This window comes from Hydra vulgaris, chromosome 11, assembly GCF_038396675.1.
Source record: "Hydra vulgaris chromosome 11, alternate assembly HydraT2T_AEP".
In the NCBI taxonomy this organism is placed as follows: domain Eukaryota; kingdom Metazoa; phylum Cnidaria; class Hydrozoa; order Anthoathecata; family Hydridae; genus Hydra; species Hydra vulgaris.
This window is the reverse complement of record NC_088930.1, coordinates 44,599,666-44,620,000: the sequence shown is the minus strand read 5'-3', so window position 1 is coordinate 44,620,000 and position 20,335 is coordinate 44,599,666. Positions and strand designations below refer to the sequence as shown.

General features: G+C 29.3%; 1 protein-coding gene across 1 annotated transcript in view; it reads right to left on the bottom strand.

Annotated features, from left to right (window-relative positions):
* Window positions 1-20,335, bottom strand: part of LOC105843063 (uncharacterized) — a 34,901-nt gene that overhangs the window by 3,478 nt on the left and 11,088 nt on the right. The window contains exons 4-9 of the mRNA XM_065808949.1: window positions 13,058-13,180; window positions 11,248-11,288; window positions 1,666-1,982; window positions 1,269-1,495; window positions 538-1,197; window positions 1-435 (exon numbers count right to left, since the gene is read on the bottom strand). The exon at window positions 1-435 is cut by the window's left edge and continues 1,770 nt beyond it. Of these exons, the coding sequence (XP_065665021.1) occupies window positions 1-435; window positions 538-1,197; window positions 1,269-1,495; window positions 1,666-1,982; window positions 11,248-11,288; window positions 13,058-13,180 (1,803 nt within the window). The remainder of the gene's footprint in view (window positions 436-537; window positions 1,198-1,268; window positions 1,496-1,665; window positions 1,983-11,247; window positions 11,289-13,057; window positions 13,181-20,335) is intronic.

Here is a 20,335-nt window from a genome sequence, read left to right as displayed (position 1 = left end):
ATGTTGAGAAGTAGGTGGCACCTTTGTCACCAATGGCGTGGTAATGAGTGTACTTTGAAGATTATTTTGCGAATGAAAAGAAGATATATCATTTAAATCAAATTGAGGATCATTATAATCATCCTTAAAATTGATCAAATTTTTTGTTAAACTATCAGATACAGCTGAAACAGGGTTTGAATCTATTTTGCCGGGATGATCCCAGTTTTCTGAAGTATCATTTAGAGAAGTGAGAAGTTCTTGGCGTAAAACATCAGACCAACTAATAACAGGGTCATTTTTAGAACTATATGTAGGTGGATTTACTTTAGTAGAGCTGAGCTTTTGAATATAATCATTAACTAAGGTTTTAGGCGGGCTTTTATCAAGGGGATGCTCAGCTGGCATTACAAACTGGATTTGGTGAGCAGTTGGTTGAGAGCATACAGATGGAACCTAAAATATTTTATCCATTAAAAATTATAAACTTTTTCAAATTAATGCATGAAATTTTTTTTTAGAAAAACCTTGGCAAATTGTTAAACAAAAACAAAGTACCTCTTTTGTGTGTTGAATATCGGCCCAATGCACTTTTTTTATTGTTGATAAGCTTGCTGTTTTTTTTGAAGTGATTAAAGGACTTGAAGTGGATGTAAAGGAACTTTTTAGATTACACTCTATTCCATTTACTGCATCAATATTGTTTCTTGATAAAACAAAATGATTAGCACATTTTGAAACTGGTGATGTTTTATAATGCAATCCCTTATTTATAATTGAAGGACTTTCAAATTTTGAGTGACGACTGAAGGTTACTAAAGGTTTTTCATTTTTACATTTTAACTTGGATTCAAATAAATCAACTTTCGTTTCAGATGATAACTTACTACAATCTTCTTTAAGATGCTGTATATCATCCATTAAAGTGTGCTTGGATATTTTTTCCAAATTATTATCTTTTAAAATACTTTTATTAGTTGGCATCTCATTAAGACCTCCTTGATAACCAACAACTGTTGCATTAAATTTAGTCTTTGATCCAATAATATCTGAAGTAGATAGCAAATTCCGATCTGTTGAACTTTGAATTAAAGAATCTTCTTTGCAAATAGATTTCTTAAAACTTGGATTTTCAGCAAGCTCTTTAAGCCACGTGAGCAAATCAGGCTTTGTGGAAAAGCTATCTCGCGAAAAAATTGACCAACGTGGTTTATTTAACTAAGTAAAAAAAAATACATAACACATTTTGAATACTTTTACAATCAAATAAAATAGATTATATAAAAAACCTGTGACATTCCAAGTGCATTGCTTCTTGAAACTGCTAGTGTTGCACGTCCAACTGGGTTTTTGATACTTGAAAGTCTTGAAAATGGAGCAACACGTTCTGAACTTCTTTTTTTTAACGGTCCAAACTGACTACTGCGTTTTGCCGGAGTATTAAAAAAAGGCAACCCTTCTTCACTGAGGATACTTTTTAATGCATTATTATCAGTTTTAAAATCAACCATAAAACCTTTAAAAATAGCACAATTGTTGTTAAACATTTTCTAGTATATAAAGATGTTATAATAATAAAGCTAAAAATAATTCTAAAATATAAAAAAATCCATTTATTCTAAAATATAAACATTTTTTATAGAAACTAAAAATTGTTTAAACTTTGTCAAGCAGTTAAACACAAACCTTGCATCTGCTGTGCTTTCACTGAACGATTTTCTAGTACATTTTTGCTTTCTATTTCTTTTTCATTATTTTCCATTTTTACATTGTTACTTTCTTCAATAAAGGAACCTTCAAAAGACACTATGGATGGAATTGATGTATTGTTTTTATGCCTAACAATAGAAGCATTTTTTTCTACTGATAAAACATTTAAATCTTTATCTAAAGATTTATTAGGATGTACAGGAAATTTTGCTGCATGGCAACTAAATGATTGACGTGAAGTAGGAGCACGGCAGCCAAATGATGGACGTGGAATAGAACTTCGAACAACTCCTCTGTAAATAAAAATTAATAAAAAAATTACTACCTATTAGATATGTTGGTTTGGTTAATACTTTTGAGGATTAAAAAAATTTAAATTTTGAAATTAATTTCCAAACCCCTTTAGCTACTTGATTAAGTTTTCATAATATTTGAAAATTCTAATAACGGTTTTTGGTATTTAAAAACTTTAATATTGGTATATACTGGTATCGTATGGTCTTGTATTTCACAGTAATGATCAAAAACTACAGCACTATTCAAATCAATATTTTAAATTTCATAAAAATATATACAAAAATATATAATACATTTAACACTTTAAAATTTATTTATGTTATAAGCATAGTAGAAAATTAACTCAGGGGGTATACTCCAGGGGGTTACTTAGACACAATCCCATTTTTATTATGCCAAAAAAAAAAATCTCTTGAAATATTTGAAATGCCTTTAAGTGTTGCGCTTTAGGTTTAAACTTTTTATGAAATTTTAAACAAATTTCTTTAAAGTTATTATTTATGTTCATTTTTCACTATTGTTGTTTCATCTTTAAAATCAATGATATTTTTTCATCTCATTCTTAAGCGCTTAAGATTGTTTATAAAAGCATTGCAAGATCAAACATGAATTTATCAATAAGTTTGATAAATTCTTAACTATCCACATCCTTAAAGTTTTTTGGAACTAGACAATTTTAAAGTGAATTTTTGTGCTTACCACAGAATCTAGTGAGACCAGGTACGTATGAACTTTTATCAATTTTCCTAGTATCTTCTTTTCTTTCATCAAATGCAAGCTTTTTGCAATGCCTCTCACTTTTTACTAACCTTTTTCCATTAACAAGCTGTTACTATGTTGCATTTTAAAGCAAGGTCATGAAGAACCACAAATTAAAGTTCTGAAGAAAATTTTCTTTGCCTCTGCCAGATGCTTGGTTTTACAGTTTTTTATTTTACCTGCCATAACCCTAAATCTGACTCTAACCATGACCTTCATTACCTTGAGCCTTGGCCTCACCTAATCTACTTTTTTGTGGAATGGTTTCAGATATAATTGTGACAAGCGCAAAAAAAAGCCAATAAATAATTTTAATTTACATTGCTTAACTGAAGGATTACCTTTTTATTCTTTACTTATTATAATTCACTCTCAACAACAAGCATCCACAAGTTGGGAGTTACTAGAAAGCAAATAATAAAGTTAAAGAAAAAGAAAATGGTTGACAAAGGACTTAAAAAGCTGTAGGTTGTATGAGTCAGGAGAACATGAAGATGGGAGAGTTTTAAAGGGTTAAAGTGCAGGGAAAAAATACTAGAAAAATTTATTATATTTGTTTATAAATAAAATACTTGTTTAGTAAATTTAGCTAAAAACGTTTTGTAAGAAAAAATAATTATAGATCTAAATAGGGTACCATTATGGTTCTTAAAATAGATTTAGTAAACTTTTCGTGACGCTTACTGGTATCGAAATGCAAAAACAAAAACAAAAAAATGCAAAGAAACTTAATACCAATTTAAAAAAAAAGTGTATGAAAGTGCAATGAAACAATGTTATTATAAGTTATTTTCATCACATTCTTGCTATATTGTATGTTTGCTAGCTGGTGTAATTTTAAAAACTCGGAAAACTTAAGACTCAATGACAAACTTGGAAAAAAGGATAAAAAAGAAAGAAAGCTTTCAAAATTATATATTTAAACAAAAAGTTTACATCTTGTAAATTTTCTTGTTAAAAGAATGAAAATAATGTTAGCATAGATGCAAATAATATGTATAATCATTATAACAAAGAAATTGCAAATTCTGTAATAAGCATGTATCAAATTTTATATCAATGCATCATTAGTGATGTGGCTATATTTCAGAAGTGTGAAACTACGGAGAAGATTGATTTTAAGATTCTTTTCTTGTCTATAAAAGAATTTGTAATTCAAGACTTGCTTTTACAGAAACAAGCAGCATTTTAAGTGTGTAAAAAGTTTACAAAAGAGGAGTCATGCAATCAAAAAGAATGGTAAATAGCACGAGTTTATTTTTAATGACTTAATGAAAATATGTATTTAGATTCAAATAAAAATAATTGATTCAATCAAAAGTTTGAATTATATAATGGATTAATGCTTCATTTATTGGCACTAGCATCTTAATTAGATTGTTACTTTATAATTGGTAAACTTTTAACAATCCATGTGTTTATGTGAATATTTTAGCAAAATTGAAACTTCCTATTTACAAACTTGCCTGTTTATTCATTTGGTTATTTTTTCGCAAATTGCAATTTTTTCACTTTTTATTCTATGTGAGATTTCTTTTAGAGATGGTGTCTTGATAAAAATACTCATCTTAGGCAGACATTAAATGCAACTGGCTACTCTCATGTAGAAGGCCTTCTAGACAATGACAAATATAAACAGATTCTACCTGTTGACTAGCTTTGCACTCATTTTTTATCTATTAGGCTGGCATAGATGTATTTATTATACTTTTTTTCCTGTTTAGGATGTTGAATACTGAATCTTCTTGAATCATTGCATGGGTTTTGCTTATGTCTGTGCTTTTATGACCAGGCAACTCATTCTATTACCTAATGAGAATGGTAGTCAGATTTCTTGAACTCTGTGGCAGCCCTCAGAAAGGCTGATTCCATCAACAGCTGTAAAAGGCCTGAGTATTCACAGTGCCATGTTGCGCACGGATGGTTTCCCTGTTCGTACTTTTGATGTGCATTGTCAAGGCCACAGCTTAAGATTACAGCTTAGGGTATATTAATAGAAACAAGGCAATTGCTTCGACTATTAAATAGTGTACTGAAAACTATCTGTGTTTTGAATCAAGTTCTATAAAAAATACAAAAATGAGTAAAAAAGTACCAAAAACTATAAAACACAAAAACCATTATCATCACCAAGTTCTCTAAACCTATCATTCACTAATATTTATGCTCTTTGAAGTATGTTTTCTTCTGTTGAGTTTTTTCTCTTAAAAAGTTTACTAGACCTACTTGCTCTTTGTGAGACTAATTTGAGTACAACTGTCTCATCTTGTGACTTAAGTGTTGATTGTTATCTTTCTTTATTTTGTAAAGACTCTAATGGTGCAAGCTTGCTTGCACAAGACTCCGATAGCACATGCTTGGCCTGGGTGTTTACATTCGTAAGAATTCACCTATTTGTTGGGACACTAGATTTGAATCCACAGACGATTCTTTTATGCGCTTTTGTTTAGCACCACTTCACTATTTAACCTTTCTTTTTGTTCTATATTGCTCTCCTTCATCTCAAGACTGCGCTCTTATCAATATTATTTCTGATCAAATTTTACCAAACTTTTCTCTTTATCCTTCAGCAAATATCGTTGTTGTTAGTGACTTTAGTGTTCATCACACTAAATGGTTTGGCTCTAGTGTGAGTGACTCTGCAGGCGTTAAGGCTCACAACTTTTATTTTTCTCAATCTCTAACACAAATAGTCAACTTTCCAAATCGATTTCTAGACAATCTGGATCATTTACCTTCTCTACTCGACTTATGTCACGTTTTGATCCTAGTCAGTGCTCAATTTGGCCACATACACTTTTAGGTGCTAGTGATCATGGTTTGATCTCTCTAAAACTTTTATCTCATTCTTCTTCACCACTAGAATCCATCTATCATTGGACCTCCTACAACTTCCTTAATGCTGACTGAGACTATATCCAGGATTTTTTTTGTGATGGCCATTGGGTAGAAATCTTTTGCCTTACTGCTGACAAAGGTGTTTCGTATGTAACTTCTGTATTTAGGCTGGCATGGAATCTTTTACTCCCTCTTGACAATTCCAAGTCAAGCCTAACTCTTCTCCATAATTTTCCTCTCATTGTGCTGCTGGAATTTCCAATTGTAAGCATTACTTCCATATCTACCACCAAAATAATTCCCCAGAAAACAGACATCTGTTTACTATTCCTAGAAACCATTGTAAAAATGTTTTGCCTAACGCCTATGTTCGCTATACTCAGATCTTGTATTTCATCCCAAAAATTAGGCTCCCGGGACTTCTGGAGAACCTTAGCCAACGAATACGTTGATCCATCGCTTGACATTCATGTCACTCTGGCTTCTGTAACTAATGTGATGTCCTGCTTAAACTCTTCTACAGCTTGCGGTCTGGACAACATACCTGTTATAGGTATGTTGTCCAGACATGGCTGTCGTCTATACTTTCAAAATTATTTCACAAGTGCTTATCAGATTCTTGCTTTCCAGCCAGCCGGAAAGTGGCATCTGTTATCCCTATTTTCAAAAATTCTGGAGAGTGATCTGACTTGTCTAACTGCCGCCCCATTAGTCTTCTTAGTATCATAAGCAAAATTTTAAAGGTTTTAATTAAAAAACACTTTATCTCTCATCTTAAATCTAATAACTTACTTTCTGATATTAATATGGATTTCGATTTTACTTCTTCTACTGCTGATTTGTTAACAGTAATAACCGAAAGGTTTTATCGTACATTAGATGTGGAGAGGCTAAGGCTATCACTCTAGACATTTGTAAAGCCTTTGATAATGTTTGGCATGCTGATCTTCTCAATAAGCTCTCTTCTTACGTATAAGATAACATTTTTAAGATTATTAAATCCATCTTTACCAATCGTAAAATAAAAATTGTCCTCGATGGACCAGACTCTTCTTTATTTCCTGTAACTTCAGGGGTTCATAAAGGTTCTATCCTTGGCCCTATACTCATTAATTTACATTACCAATCTCCTAGACATTCTCACATGTAAGGTGGCATTTTTTGCTGATTAATCTACCATTTATTCTTGTCTTGATTAGGAGCCAACACTTTTTAATTTCTTGGAGGGGGCATTTGAGCTTGAAAAGGATCTCACTTTTGCTACAGCATGGGACTCTAAATGGCTGATGAACTTTACCTGTGATAAAACTCAATTTTTTTTCCCACTAATTGTTATTGCAATAATCTAAATCTTCCCATGTTTATGAACAGTAATGTACTTGATGAGTCATCTACTCTTCATCTTTTAGGATTAATTCTTACTTCTGATCTTTCTTGGAAACCATATATCAAATCCATTGCAGAAATAGCATCTGCTAAGATTGCATTTCTTTATCATGTTCACCACTTTCTTACTCTGGATTCTATTCTTCATCTTTGTAAATCTCAAATTGGTCCTTGTATGGAATACTGTTGCCATATCTGGAGCGAATCTTCAAGTAAAGGCCTTTCTCTGTTGGACAAGGTGCAAAAACGCATTGTAAATGCGCTTGTAGGTAACCTTTAACCATTATCACATTGTCGTAGTACTGCTTCTTTTTCTCTTTCCTATAAACACTATAATGGGCACTGCTCTAAAGACCTAACATCTCTCATGCCATCTCCTAAAATTCATTCTTGTGTTACTCGTCATTCAATTAGGTCTCATCCTTATAAAGGGTGTTTTTTTTAGAGGTATAGAACTTTAAATTGCAATAAAACAACGATGGATTATTCGATTGACAAGAATTTTTTTTTATTAGAAAGATAATCTTGTGGCATTACATTTTAAATATAATTTCTGGCATATGACCGCCACAGCTGGCTCGGATGTAGTCCAATCTGGACGTCCAATTTTTGATGACTTTTTCCAACATTTGTTGCCGTATATCGGCAATAACACAGCGAATGTTGTCTTCCAAATGGTCAAGTGTTTGTGGCTTATCCGCATAGACCAATGACTTTACATAGCCCCACAGAAAGTAGTCTAGCAGTGTTAAATCACAAGATCTTGGAGGCCAATTCACAGATCCAAAACGTGAAATTAGGCGGTCACCAAACGTGTTCTTCAATAAATCGATTGTGGCACGAGCTGTGTGACATGTTGCGCCGTCTTGTTGAAACAACAGCTCCTGGACATCATGGTTGTTCAATTCAGGAATGAAAAAGTTTGTAATCATGGCTCTATACCTATCACCATTGACTGTAACGTTCTGGTCATCATCATTTTTGAAGAAGTACGGACCAATGATTCCACCAGCCCATAAAGCGCACCAAACAGTCATTTTTTCTGGATGTAACGGTGTTTTGACATACACTTGAGGATTATCTTCACTCCAAATGCGGCAGTTTTGTTTGTTGATGTAACCATTCAACCAGAAGTGCGCTTCATCACTAAAGAAAATTCGCCTATGAAAATCGGGAACAACGGCAATGTTGTTTTGGGCCCATTCGACGAATCAACGCCTTGCTTGATGATCGTTTGGCTTCAATTCTTGCACGAGTTGGATTTTGTAAGCACGCATACCAAGATCCTTCCGCAAAATCTTCCATACAGTGGATGGACACAGATCCAATTCCTGTGCTCGATGGCGGATAGACTCATTTGGGTCTTCCGCAATGCTACGCTCTACAGTAGCAATAGCTTCTTCTGTACGCATCGTACGGCGTCTCTGGGGATGCGAGTTATCAATAAGAGTAAACGTGGTGCAAAAACGTTCCATGGTTAATTGAATAAACTGCTCTGATGGATGATTTTGTCGAGGATAAAATGGACGTAGAGCGCGATACGTATTCCGCACAGAACCATTATTTTCTAAATAAAATTGAACTATTTGCAAGTGTTGTTCAGGCGTGAGTCTATTCATGATGAATTGCCAAACCAAACTGAGAATAAATCACTTGTCACCTGTTAAATCGGTTGCCATCTTGAACAGTAATGCCAACTTAAAGTTCTATACCTCTAAAAAAAACACCCTTTACTATGACGGTTATTAAGTGCTCAAAAAATTCTTTTTCATCAAGTTTTTTTCTTTGAACATTAGTTCCTTGGAATTCCCTCCCTTTGTCTTGTTTTCATGATTCATATAATTTCCAATATTTTAAGTTCTGGTAATTGTTATCTTGCTTTATAAACTTCATCTTTTCTCTTCCAGTAACTTTAAACTCTAATAGTGGTTGCTTGCAGTCTTATTGGAAGTGAAAATATTAAAAAAATAAAATGTGTACACTCAGTATAGTTGATTTTTAAATTATTAGTGTCTGTATGATATTATGTTGACTATGACATATTTCTGTTAAATGATCAGGTGTGAATTAGGAAAAGACAAAAATATCAAAATGATAAATTTTGCCGTTTCATAAAATATAAATGTTTGTAGCACAAAAATCCAGACCAAAGATTCTTTTTTTTAAAAAAAAAATCTTCTTAAAATCACAATCGCTTGTCCAAATTTGAATAAGATTATTAAGAAATATTGTATTTTGACAACTATATATAGTTAATATACATCAGAACCAATATAAAGTAAAATGAACATCATAGCTTCATAATATGATCTGTTCTGATCGTTTATTGGTAATTTTTTTCTTAATTATAACCCCCTTCTTGGTCAGAATTCTAGTATTTTTGTGAAAATTGATAGAAATTTTGTATTTTGACAACTATATATAGTTAATATATGTGAGAACCAACTAGAACTACGAACTATAGTAAACTTATGGCACTTTTTCAAAAGATTTTAACTAATTTTATGTTATTTTATGATGAGCGAAAGTGATCTAAAGACTCCAAAATGGTATTCTTTAGATTCACTATTGGGGGTAGTAAAAAGGTTTTGAAAATTACATTAAAAAAAAAAAGTTTCTTTAAATATTAAAAAAACCTGAAGCTAAAAAAATTACACCATCTTAAGCTTTTGTTTGGACATAATACACTGATAAAATTATGCTAATCCCAAAGAATTAGAATAATTTGCAAATCGGCTTAACTACACCGAGCATAAGGATTCCTTTGTGTAGTCCTTATACAAGTACTAATACTTTTAAAGGAATATTCTGAGTCATTTCTCTAAACAGTTCACACCCATAAAAATTAATTAAAGCATCTTATTACAGAAGTAGCCAGAGTATTTTTTTACTAATAAAATTTATATCAAATAAAAAACTGGCAACCTCTGTAGTTAACATGGCTCAATCCATTAGTTTTGCAGACTGAATTAAAGAAAAAACTATTATGCAAACATTTTTTTTTGACTTTTCGTGGTTTTTAACTAATTTAGTATATTACTAAGTTGAAAATACATTAATAAAATGGTAAAAAAAGTTTCAGCATTTTCAATGGGTAGTTCTAGGAGCTGAACAAACCTTTCAACTGAATCTCTACTGGACGAAACATATCGCACAGACTAAGAAAATTGGTCTAATTAACTAAAAACCAGAAAGGCAAAACAGCTCATGAAAAATAAATCACCTAGTGCCGAATGTTTTTCTTCTCATGAACTTTTTGCTTCTTTTTGTACTATGTTGAGCTAAAGTGTCATCATTAATCATCTTTTGTAAATGCGTTAAAAGTACTACTATGTGATGACTGGCATGATCCATATTGTGGTACTCATAACTTAAGCCTCTATTGACTGCAGGTGTTATGCTTTCATTACAAAATATGTGAGGTTCTGTTTGAAAACTTCTAATTACAGATTTAAACTAATTACGGACTACACCAAAGTAGAAGTATATGTGATTGTGTTATCACCAGTTGCAATTGAAGTGTTAGCATTGTTGGTGTTCACTGTAGCATCTTGTCCAGGTTGGGGGTAATTTTTTTCATCAACAACATTGATACTTTTGGTACAAATATTTGTAGTGTCCATTGATCAAAATCAACAGTTCATCTTGCATTACCATTATGGCAAAAATATATGAAAATAAACTAAAGGTAAACTATTGCATAACAAAATTTTATACTCATTGCCATTTATTACAACAAACAAAAATCTTGATTTTTTTTCAATAGTTTCAAAGTGATTCAAGTTCAAAAAACTCACTATGGAGCTGTCAACTAATTCTCCACACAGCTCAATAAATAACTCAATGCTGGAGTTCAATTTTTTTTTCAATGCATAGAATGTTTTCTGAAATTCCATGTTACATCAATTTATAGCCCCAAGATTTATAAAGAAATTATACATATGAATGATTTCTTTAGACCATCCTAATTCTAATGTAATTAAGTTAAAAATTTTCTTAGATTTGCAATAAGTACAGGCTCTACCACTAAATTACCACTAAATTAATCATGCATTTATTATAAGACATAAATGTATGAAAATAGATTTTTAACATGAATAACCAAACTGTTTTTCCCACTTAATGAAAATTTTATTATGATTTGCCAAATATAAATGTTGATTCAAATTAAGTCACAACCAATGACTTTGCTTAATTGGCCACATATTTCTAATAACAATAGTGATTAAAATTAAAAAAATTAAAAAATATTTCAAAAACATTATTAGTAAAACTTACCTTGTGCAGTCTGCAATAGTTGCACGATTCTTTTTAACAACCTAATTAAACAAACAATTTTGAAAATAATCATTTTTGAACAGATTTTTATCAAACCAGTGTAAGCCTTTGATTGAAATAAAATGAAAAAGAAATACTTTAATTTTGTTAATGTTATTATTAGGGTCAGTGAAAATTCACGGCAAAAAATTGCAGAAATCACAGCATGTTCAGAAAATTTGTGGCAAAACCAGGGTAAATTCATAATGAATAATTATCACTATGTATTTAGTCCACCAAATCATCAAACTCTTATTGAGTATTTATTACACTTTTTAAATTCACATAACTTAAATTCATGACAAGCAAACAGTACACTTTAATAGTTATATCATCAAATGTCTTCAAATTATACTTATACCGTTCCTTTCTCTAGAACCAAAATATAAGTAGTTGCATGCTGGCATCAATACCCTTAACAGCCTGCCTGTAGTCAGCAACTTGATCAGTGACAAGACAACTATTAATGCCAGGTATTTAATCATAAAAACAGTTGAAAGGTAACGTCTTGGCCTGATTCATAACTATGATTATCAACTTATGACATCACGCAATTTGTGGCATAGATATCATATGATATAAGGATAGAGTAAATACATAATTGATTTATTAATAAACTTAATTTAGAAATTACATTTTTGTAATTTCTATTTCGGAATTCATGGTAAGGCACATTCAGTAAAAATCGCAGGATTTACGGCTTTTGCCAATAATTAAGGAACTCACAGCATTCTTGACTTCGAATTTTCACTGACCCTAATTAATATGCTAATCTTTTATAAACCAACTTTATTTTAATATTTTTACCATAAGTTTCTTTAATATTCATATATATTTCAATTTGGTTTGTTTTTAATTAAAAAAAAATGACTAGAAAAAGTTAGTCGCGCTATTTGCCACAAAAAAATTTTATGATTTTGTAAATAGCTTAGATGCAACTATTTTTAGTATATAGTAAAAAAGATTGTTTATTGATCTTCTTGTTCTATCCAAGTAGCTTGCCCTTTGCAGTTTTCAACGATTAAATGAAAATACTATTGAAGAGTGCAATCTTTTAAAAATGCTGTAGTCGTGTATGAATGCTTTGTGAGCAAGAAGTTCTAAATTCCATCCCGACCATGCCCCTGGAAACACTGCACTCAAAATGTTTCTCATATTAAATACCGCTTTCTCATCAAAAATTTTATTCCTAAGTTTTTATTTATGGATGTATGAAATATAAAAAAATGTGCATCATTTAATTGATCACACAAAATAAAGCAAAATAATATAAAAAATTATTTATTCTGCCTTTAATTATCTTTAACCAAATAAACACAAACATATGTCTTTTAATGAAGACTCGTTTAAAAAATAAAGGAAGTAAAGAAATCAATTAGCTGGTCAGCACTATCGACATACAGCCATTAAAAAAAAAGATTATTGATAAAAATTGCTAATTTTTATTTACTTACTTGTAATTTTTATATAGTTGGCATATAATTTATATAAAATTTAAAAGAAGCAGATTAAATTTGACTAAAAAAATTTCTTCTCTCTTAAATAAAGCTAATCAATACTTATTTTTTTGTTTCTTTAAGGTCTTGTATTAATGGAACCTACTTAACAAGTACATGAATATTTGACAAATGCCAGCAGTTAGCAATCGAGAAAAAATTAACTTTTTTGTGCAGCAGATACATGGAAACCTTGTAATTTTAGTAAAATGAGCTTTTCCATTACAGAAAAATACTTAATAATTGTTTAAAAAAAAAAAAAAACTCAAACTTACCTGATTATCCTGAATACCTTTGCAATCTAAAATACTTTCTTTAGCCTTTTCATCAACCTGAAAACTGCTATCTCTTTTAGGTGAAATATATTTTCCTGCACATGTAAGTTGAAATGGCTGACTCTAAAAAACACCTCTTAAGATTAGAGTTTTAATAAATGTTTTTATATTAAATTTAATAAAGGTTATGGAGATTTTAATAAAGCCTTGTCATAATTTTAAGTAAGCCTTTATTAAATGGCTGCAACCAAATCCTGAGTTAAGAATTAATAATTTGGTACAAGCACTAAACCAATCTAAAGTATAATATTTTAAAATCAAGATATAATTGTTAAAAATAAATTTTTAACAACTGAATCTTGAACTAAAACATAAAAAAAATTCCTACAAATACTATTCAGCAGATCTATTTGTGATGATGTAGTTCATTTAAAAAGTGTTTAAATCATCCGTATCACTGGAAGTATTGCATTAAACTTTCAGCAATAGTCTTGTTTATTAATGTTCTTGTTTCAGAGTTATAGAGTTGAAAAAGGAACAACAATTACAAAAAAAAATTATTAGTAAAAAATTTTATTAGAAGAAATTATAAGAAGTCAGGTAAAAAAAAAAATTAAATTAAGAGGAACAATAACAATTAATAAAAAAAGTAGCCTCCTTGACTATAGTAGGTCCAAATTATATGAATATATATGAATACAGTAAAGCAAAAAGTGGTACTGGGGTATTCCTTAAGCTTTTAAATAATTTTCATTAAGATATCTGATTTTCTTTTTCGATTGCCTCTCGAATTCGAGAATTCTAAATCCGAGAGGCAATCGAAATTCATTTCAACAAATGCGGACCTAAAAATGGAGGTATGAATTTAGACAATGGTCAATATGTAAAAACGCAATTCTGGACGCCATATTTATTATACCTATGTAATATTAAAGAAGCCCAATTAAAGCGAACTTTAAAGAAGCTATTAAAAAGTGACATTACCGTTTGTTTGTAATTTAATTTAATTAATAATTTGTAATTAAAGCTGAAGATGCTAGTATCAATAATCTAGTGAAAATTTCTTAGATAAAATAAAAAATTAGTATTGAGAGAATTCGTAATTATTGATGTTCATATATTAAATATATATATATATATATATATATATATATATATATATATATATATATATATATATATATATATATATATATATAAATTAGTAAAAAACACTTATCTAACTTTTATCTTCGACTTGAAGTTTCACCATTGCTGGATCATCTTGAAGAGAAAACTCTTCCTGATGATCCAGTGTTTTTTACTAATTTATTACTGCTCTGTTCATTAAAAACATTGAGTAATCTTTGTAGAATACACTGACACAGTTTACATATATATTTATATATATATATATATATATATATATATATATATATATATATATATATATATATATTTTAATAAAATAATTTTTATTGTTCCCTTTTCTGATTTATCTGACAGTCCTTTTTTTTCAGTCTCCATCTCTTTAAGTTTAAATGGTTGTAGATTACAACAAGTTGCTGTGTACATAAAATATAATAAATACTACACTAAGTAATGAATAATAAAAAATTACAAGTTTATTAAGTATTATAGATTATGTACAAAACAATTTCCAGTAATTAAGGGTGTTCAAGGAAAAAATTACTTAAGTAATTTTAAGTAATTTTTTTCAAATTGCTTGAGTTATTTAAGTAATTTTAAGAAATTTTAGTTATTTTCCTAACAATGAAATATCACATACATTTTTGTTTCATAGTAATATATAGGTATAACAAACCACAACCTAACTAGATAGAATCCTAAAAACATAATTTTTTGATCAATTTATCACTTTAAGATGTTTTCTAATTTGTAATTAATGAAATAAAAGTCTAGAAGCACTAAAACATCTTTCTGCAACAACTGATGATGGTGCTAAAATCTTTAAAGTACAGTGCAATTTTTAAAGCATTTTTGGACAGTCATTTTTGGTCCTTCTATACTTTTCTAATATTTACCTCCCTAAGGCAGAGGGGTCCACTTCAGTTGAGGAGGCTACTCTTTTATTTTCATTTTTTGATTTGGTTACAACCCTCTCTCAACTTTTTAACTCCAAAACACAAACCTTGACGAACAAGGTCGCTCTGCAAAGAAAGGTAGTTGAAATTGGTACTTCCAAGGACTTAGCGGGAACTCCAAACCTCTCGCTTACAAGGCAAGCGTTCTACCACTTACCACTACCACGTTTCAGAAATTCAGCCATTTCTTTTTTGATGCAATCAAATACATTGAGGTAAGCCTTGTTCTTTATTAAATTGGAATTTTGAGCTAAGAAAAGATCTTCAGTCTATATTTTTTGTAAAGATTATTTAGTTTTAACATTAGCTTTACATTCAACTGTAGATGCTTTATGATCTTAAGAAAGACATTTTGCAATTTGTTATAACTTAAAAAACAAATATGGTATAACAAATATGGTATAACAAAACCAAGAAATCATCAAAATTTAAACTAAAGAAATTATAGTTTTAGGGTATATAATTAAAAGTTTATACAAATTTTTATAAAATACCAACTTCCTTTTGATTAAATTCGAAAAAAAGAATTACTTGATTTTAATTAAGTAATAAAAATTTACTTAAGTAATTGACTCGTTTAAACAATTATTTAAGTACTTAAGTTACTTGAAAAAGCCTTACCAGTAATATTCATAATTTGTAGAAAAAAATTAATTAATTTTTTAAAGTATGTAGCTGTGTCTTGACATTGCATTTAACTTCATTTTATCTCTGTTGTCTTAATAGATTTTCACTTGCATAGAGTGGTAACTAACTTTACTGGTATGGCTCCTACTTTAGCAACAGACATAATGTCATACAACTTGGAGTCTAAACCTAGATTTGTTAACCAAAATCCAAAATAATAATACTTTTCTGATTTTCTAATCTCAAAGCTTTTGATTCCAGTAGTGCTGCACATTTTTAAAACTTTTAACAAACCAATTTTAAAGATTTATCAAAAATTTTGGGGCTTTTTTTGTTCCTAGGCTCCAAAATATTGGATTTTTTTGCAAAGCAACATTATTTGACATAAATATAAACATTTAAATGTTTGGAGTTTGCTTTATGTCTGGCATGTAAGCTATATCAAAAACCCAAAAATCCTGGCTCTAGTCCACTAATGCATGGACTAGCTGTCTTTTTCTGAATTATATTACTATAAATATTAATGACTTCAAACAATTCCATTATACATACAACACATTGTAGTTAATCATGGTTAGTATTTAAAAAAAAAATTTAAATAAATAGTTCTGTATAACCATGACGTGTTATAGATAACCCTTAGAATTGAAAAAATGAGGTCAACAATATACTGATCTCAAATTGTTAGAGGTCGGCATCAGGTCAGCAAAAAAATTTGACACAAAGGGGTTACCATAAAACATAGAAATGAAGTCAGCGATTTTTTGCAGACATCAAATACTTTTAGGTCAATAGTTAGGTCGGCTAACCCTAATTCCGAGGGCTGGTTATAGATATGTGTTATAGATATAAATATGATGTAATTGTAGTTAATGACAATGGATCTCATATAGATGTTGCATGTAAAAAAGATAAAAGCAAATGGAGATTAAAAATAAATGAAAATTTAGAAAAGTAGCGAAAAGGACTTTTTTTTCCATAGAAGTACTGACAGAGTAACAAGAAAGTCAAAAAAAAACTTGGATTACCTTTTTTTTTTTTTTGTTAATTCACCTCCTCAAGGCTAAGAAGGCCACTACAGACGAAGAGGCTACTTTTTTGCGGTATAACCCTCTCTCAACTCTTAAACTCCGAAACATGAACCTTGACAAAGGCTGCTGCACGGAGAAACAAGTTGAGTGCGGTACTACCAGGAACGTGATGGGGATCAAATTTGGAACCTCTCATTTATGAAGGAAGCCCTCTACCACTACACCACTACCGCATCAGAAAAAAGCTAATTCAAAAATGTTAAAATGATATGTCAAAGATATTTTAGAAAATTATAGAACAAAAAGATAAATAATGATATTTAAGTATCATTACCCTGAATGATAAAATATCCACACATAAAAAAGTTTGCGCCCTTTGCAAAGCTCGATTTTGAAAGTTTCAACACTTTGTTGGCTCTTTCAAGTGTGTAACTGGAGTTTCAATAGTTTACTATTGAGTTTATCATTGCCTAATAGTCATAATAGTAAAATAACTTGTTTCTAAGTGCATTGGCCTTCTCTTATTTTATACCCTTCCCAAAATTTCATAATTAGTTAAATAAACTACAAAAGATAGTTATTCAAATCGTAATTATAATAAATTGTAAACTGAACATGTATTTTAAACCAAAATGTTGTAAAATTTTTATAATTTTAAATGATAAATTATAGCGACTCAAAAAATATTATGAATTTTATTTTTTTTGTTTTTTAACATCTTAAAATTACCTTTTTTAAAAAATATTGTTGCTTATATGTGATATGGATATTTAAAAGCATTATTATTGGGGCTGTGATAAGGCTAATATCTGCCTTCAAACTTCTCTGGCCAATTGCATACTTTTTTATATTTTTGCACATTGTAAACATTTTTAAACAGCAAATAGAACTCATAGTTTTGAGCTGAGAACTTTTGTAAGTCCATTTTCTTTAGTTTTTGCACATAACCGGCTCTCTTTTTTTGCAGCCAATTTTTGTATCTTTTCATTGAACTTTTTCAATTAAGTTTAGATCTTTAATAAAATATGGGTTTCATAACTGAAACCCATATTTAAGTTTGGTTAAATGAGTGACATATATAAAAAAAATTTCTATGCAGTTTTCCTAATTTAAATTGTTCAAAAAAAACACCTAGGTCTCTTTCCAACAACGTTACTACAAGATCAGCTTGAACATTCTCTATTTCTGCAGCATTTTATTTTATATATGTATTTATGGATTATCATGACCGAAATGATTTTACATTTATCTTTATTAAAACCAATTAAAATTTTTGTCAAATAAGATGTCAAGATCAAGTTGTAGAGAGTGTTTTTATGAGTAACAATAATTATTTTAAAATCATCAGCATGCAGCTTTGCTTTATTATTCAATTTTTTTGCTACAATATTCAAACAAATTATAAACAGCAATAGCCTTAAAACCAATCCTTGTGGTACCCTTATTACAAACTGTTTTCCATTCCAATATTTTCCAAACATCAACACATTTTTAAGTATTTAGTGCTTCTGTTATCAGATCCAATTTCTCAAAGTTTGTCACAATATTTTGATTTAACAAATTCATGTTGTTCTAGTACTTTACCAACAACAGAGGTCAAGGAAATGGAATGGTAGTAACCTGCATGCAACCTATTTAAAATGGATTGGTATGAATTTTATTTTTTAACTTTATAAATTAAACAAACTTTATAGAACCTTATTAAAAATCTTTAAGTGTGAATATGTTGTTACTTTGCGTGAACATGTTTTGAGTACCAATTAATTATCAAAGAGATATTAGGTAAAAAATAAATTCACCTAAATTTATATTTATAAACAGTAAAAAGAAATGTACAACGAAAATGATAGAAGTGTAATAGAATGCATCATAATTACAACCCAAAACTATACATTTTCAGAAAGATAAGTATACATCCTATATCTTGTAAAAAAAAAAAAAAAATATATATATATATATATATCAATGATGGCAGGCACAAATACAAAGTGACTTTCAAAAAAAAAAAAACTTTAAAGAAAAAATATAAAATCTGACTTTAAAACTTTAGAAGTCAGCATAATATATGTCGCAATCTACAGAATTGTTAATTTATTCAAGTGCGTTTTATTCCTAAGAGTTTTAGTACATGGCGTCATTGATTTTTTTTTGTTTGCGCAAGAAATCGATTATGTAAACAAACAAAAGTCAATGACGTCATGTACTAAAACTCTTAGGAATAAAACACGCTTGAATAAATTATCAAGTCTGTAGATTGCGAGGTATATTACGCTGACTTTTAGGCCTACAATAAAACAGAGAAGACAAGCTTCGACTAAAATTAAAAAGTTAGTTTTTCTTGGTATTCATTTATTCTTTTATTTTAATCAAAAAAGTTTAGCACAAACATTTTTTTTTATCGATCTCTTTAATATGAACACAACATGTCTCGGAGGTTTGGGATCCCTTTAAAGATATCAGAAATTATTAACAACTTAGACAGGATCAAGTTTTTAGAAACCATAAAATCAAACTAAACATAAAAACAAAATAACGAGTCAATGTAACAGTATTTTAGATATTGCTTTTCGTGTGAAAATTTTCAAAACAATTTTTCTTGCAAAACAAACTTATTATGTTTTTTAAACACAAATTTAAAGATTTTGCGTCTTTGCATTTTCCAGAATTAATTTTTTTTGGTAACCACACAAAAATTACCTTTGTTGAAAGTGAAAACTCACAACAAAATGTTTTTTATCACAACACCTTTAAAGTTTGTTTAAAATTACAAATTTGGTAGTCAAACATAAAATTATCTTAAAAAACATAAAAGCAAGCAGTTTTAGTTAATAACTTAAAAAATTATTTTTAAACTCCTTATTTATTGATTTATTACCACTGGGTCTTTAACAACCCGACTGGATGCCAAAGAATTGAGAGGATTAACATTTTTTTGTACTTAATAAAAAAATATCACAAAAAAAAAAAATTAAAAAAAAATTAAAACAATAAAAACCTATTAAATCAATTCTAATTTTATTTATAACAAAATTTATATTTTCAAAAAAATTATATATTTTTCAAAATTCATATTTCTAAATCTTTCTAAAAGGCATTTCAACTAATTTATACAAATTTTTTTTAACCAATTGATTTTTTAAAAACTTATTCACTATTGAAGTAATAAAATGGTATGTAGCAACATAAACAACATAATTTAAATTCTTTAAAAATACTAGCTTTTATGAAAGTAGACAGTAACATATAACAATGTCAAAAATTGTTAAATGGTATAATACAAACATCTTTTCCACCAAGTAGTGCATTTTATGGTGTAAAATTGCTAACACTATGTTTCAATATAGACTTTTTTTTAAACATAATAAGAAATGCTATTAATAATCTGTAAAACTTTCTAATACTTTTCACACCCACAACTTTTAACTTAATTCATGTTATTAATCTTCCATAACTTGATATATCTTAATTCATGTTATCAACCTACCATACCTTGATATATTTTAATTCATGTTGGTAATCTTCCATAGTTTGATATA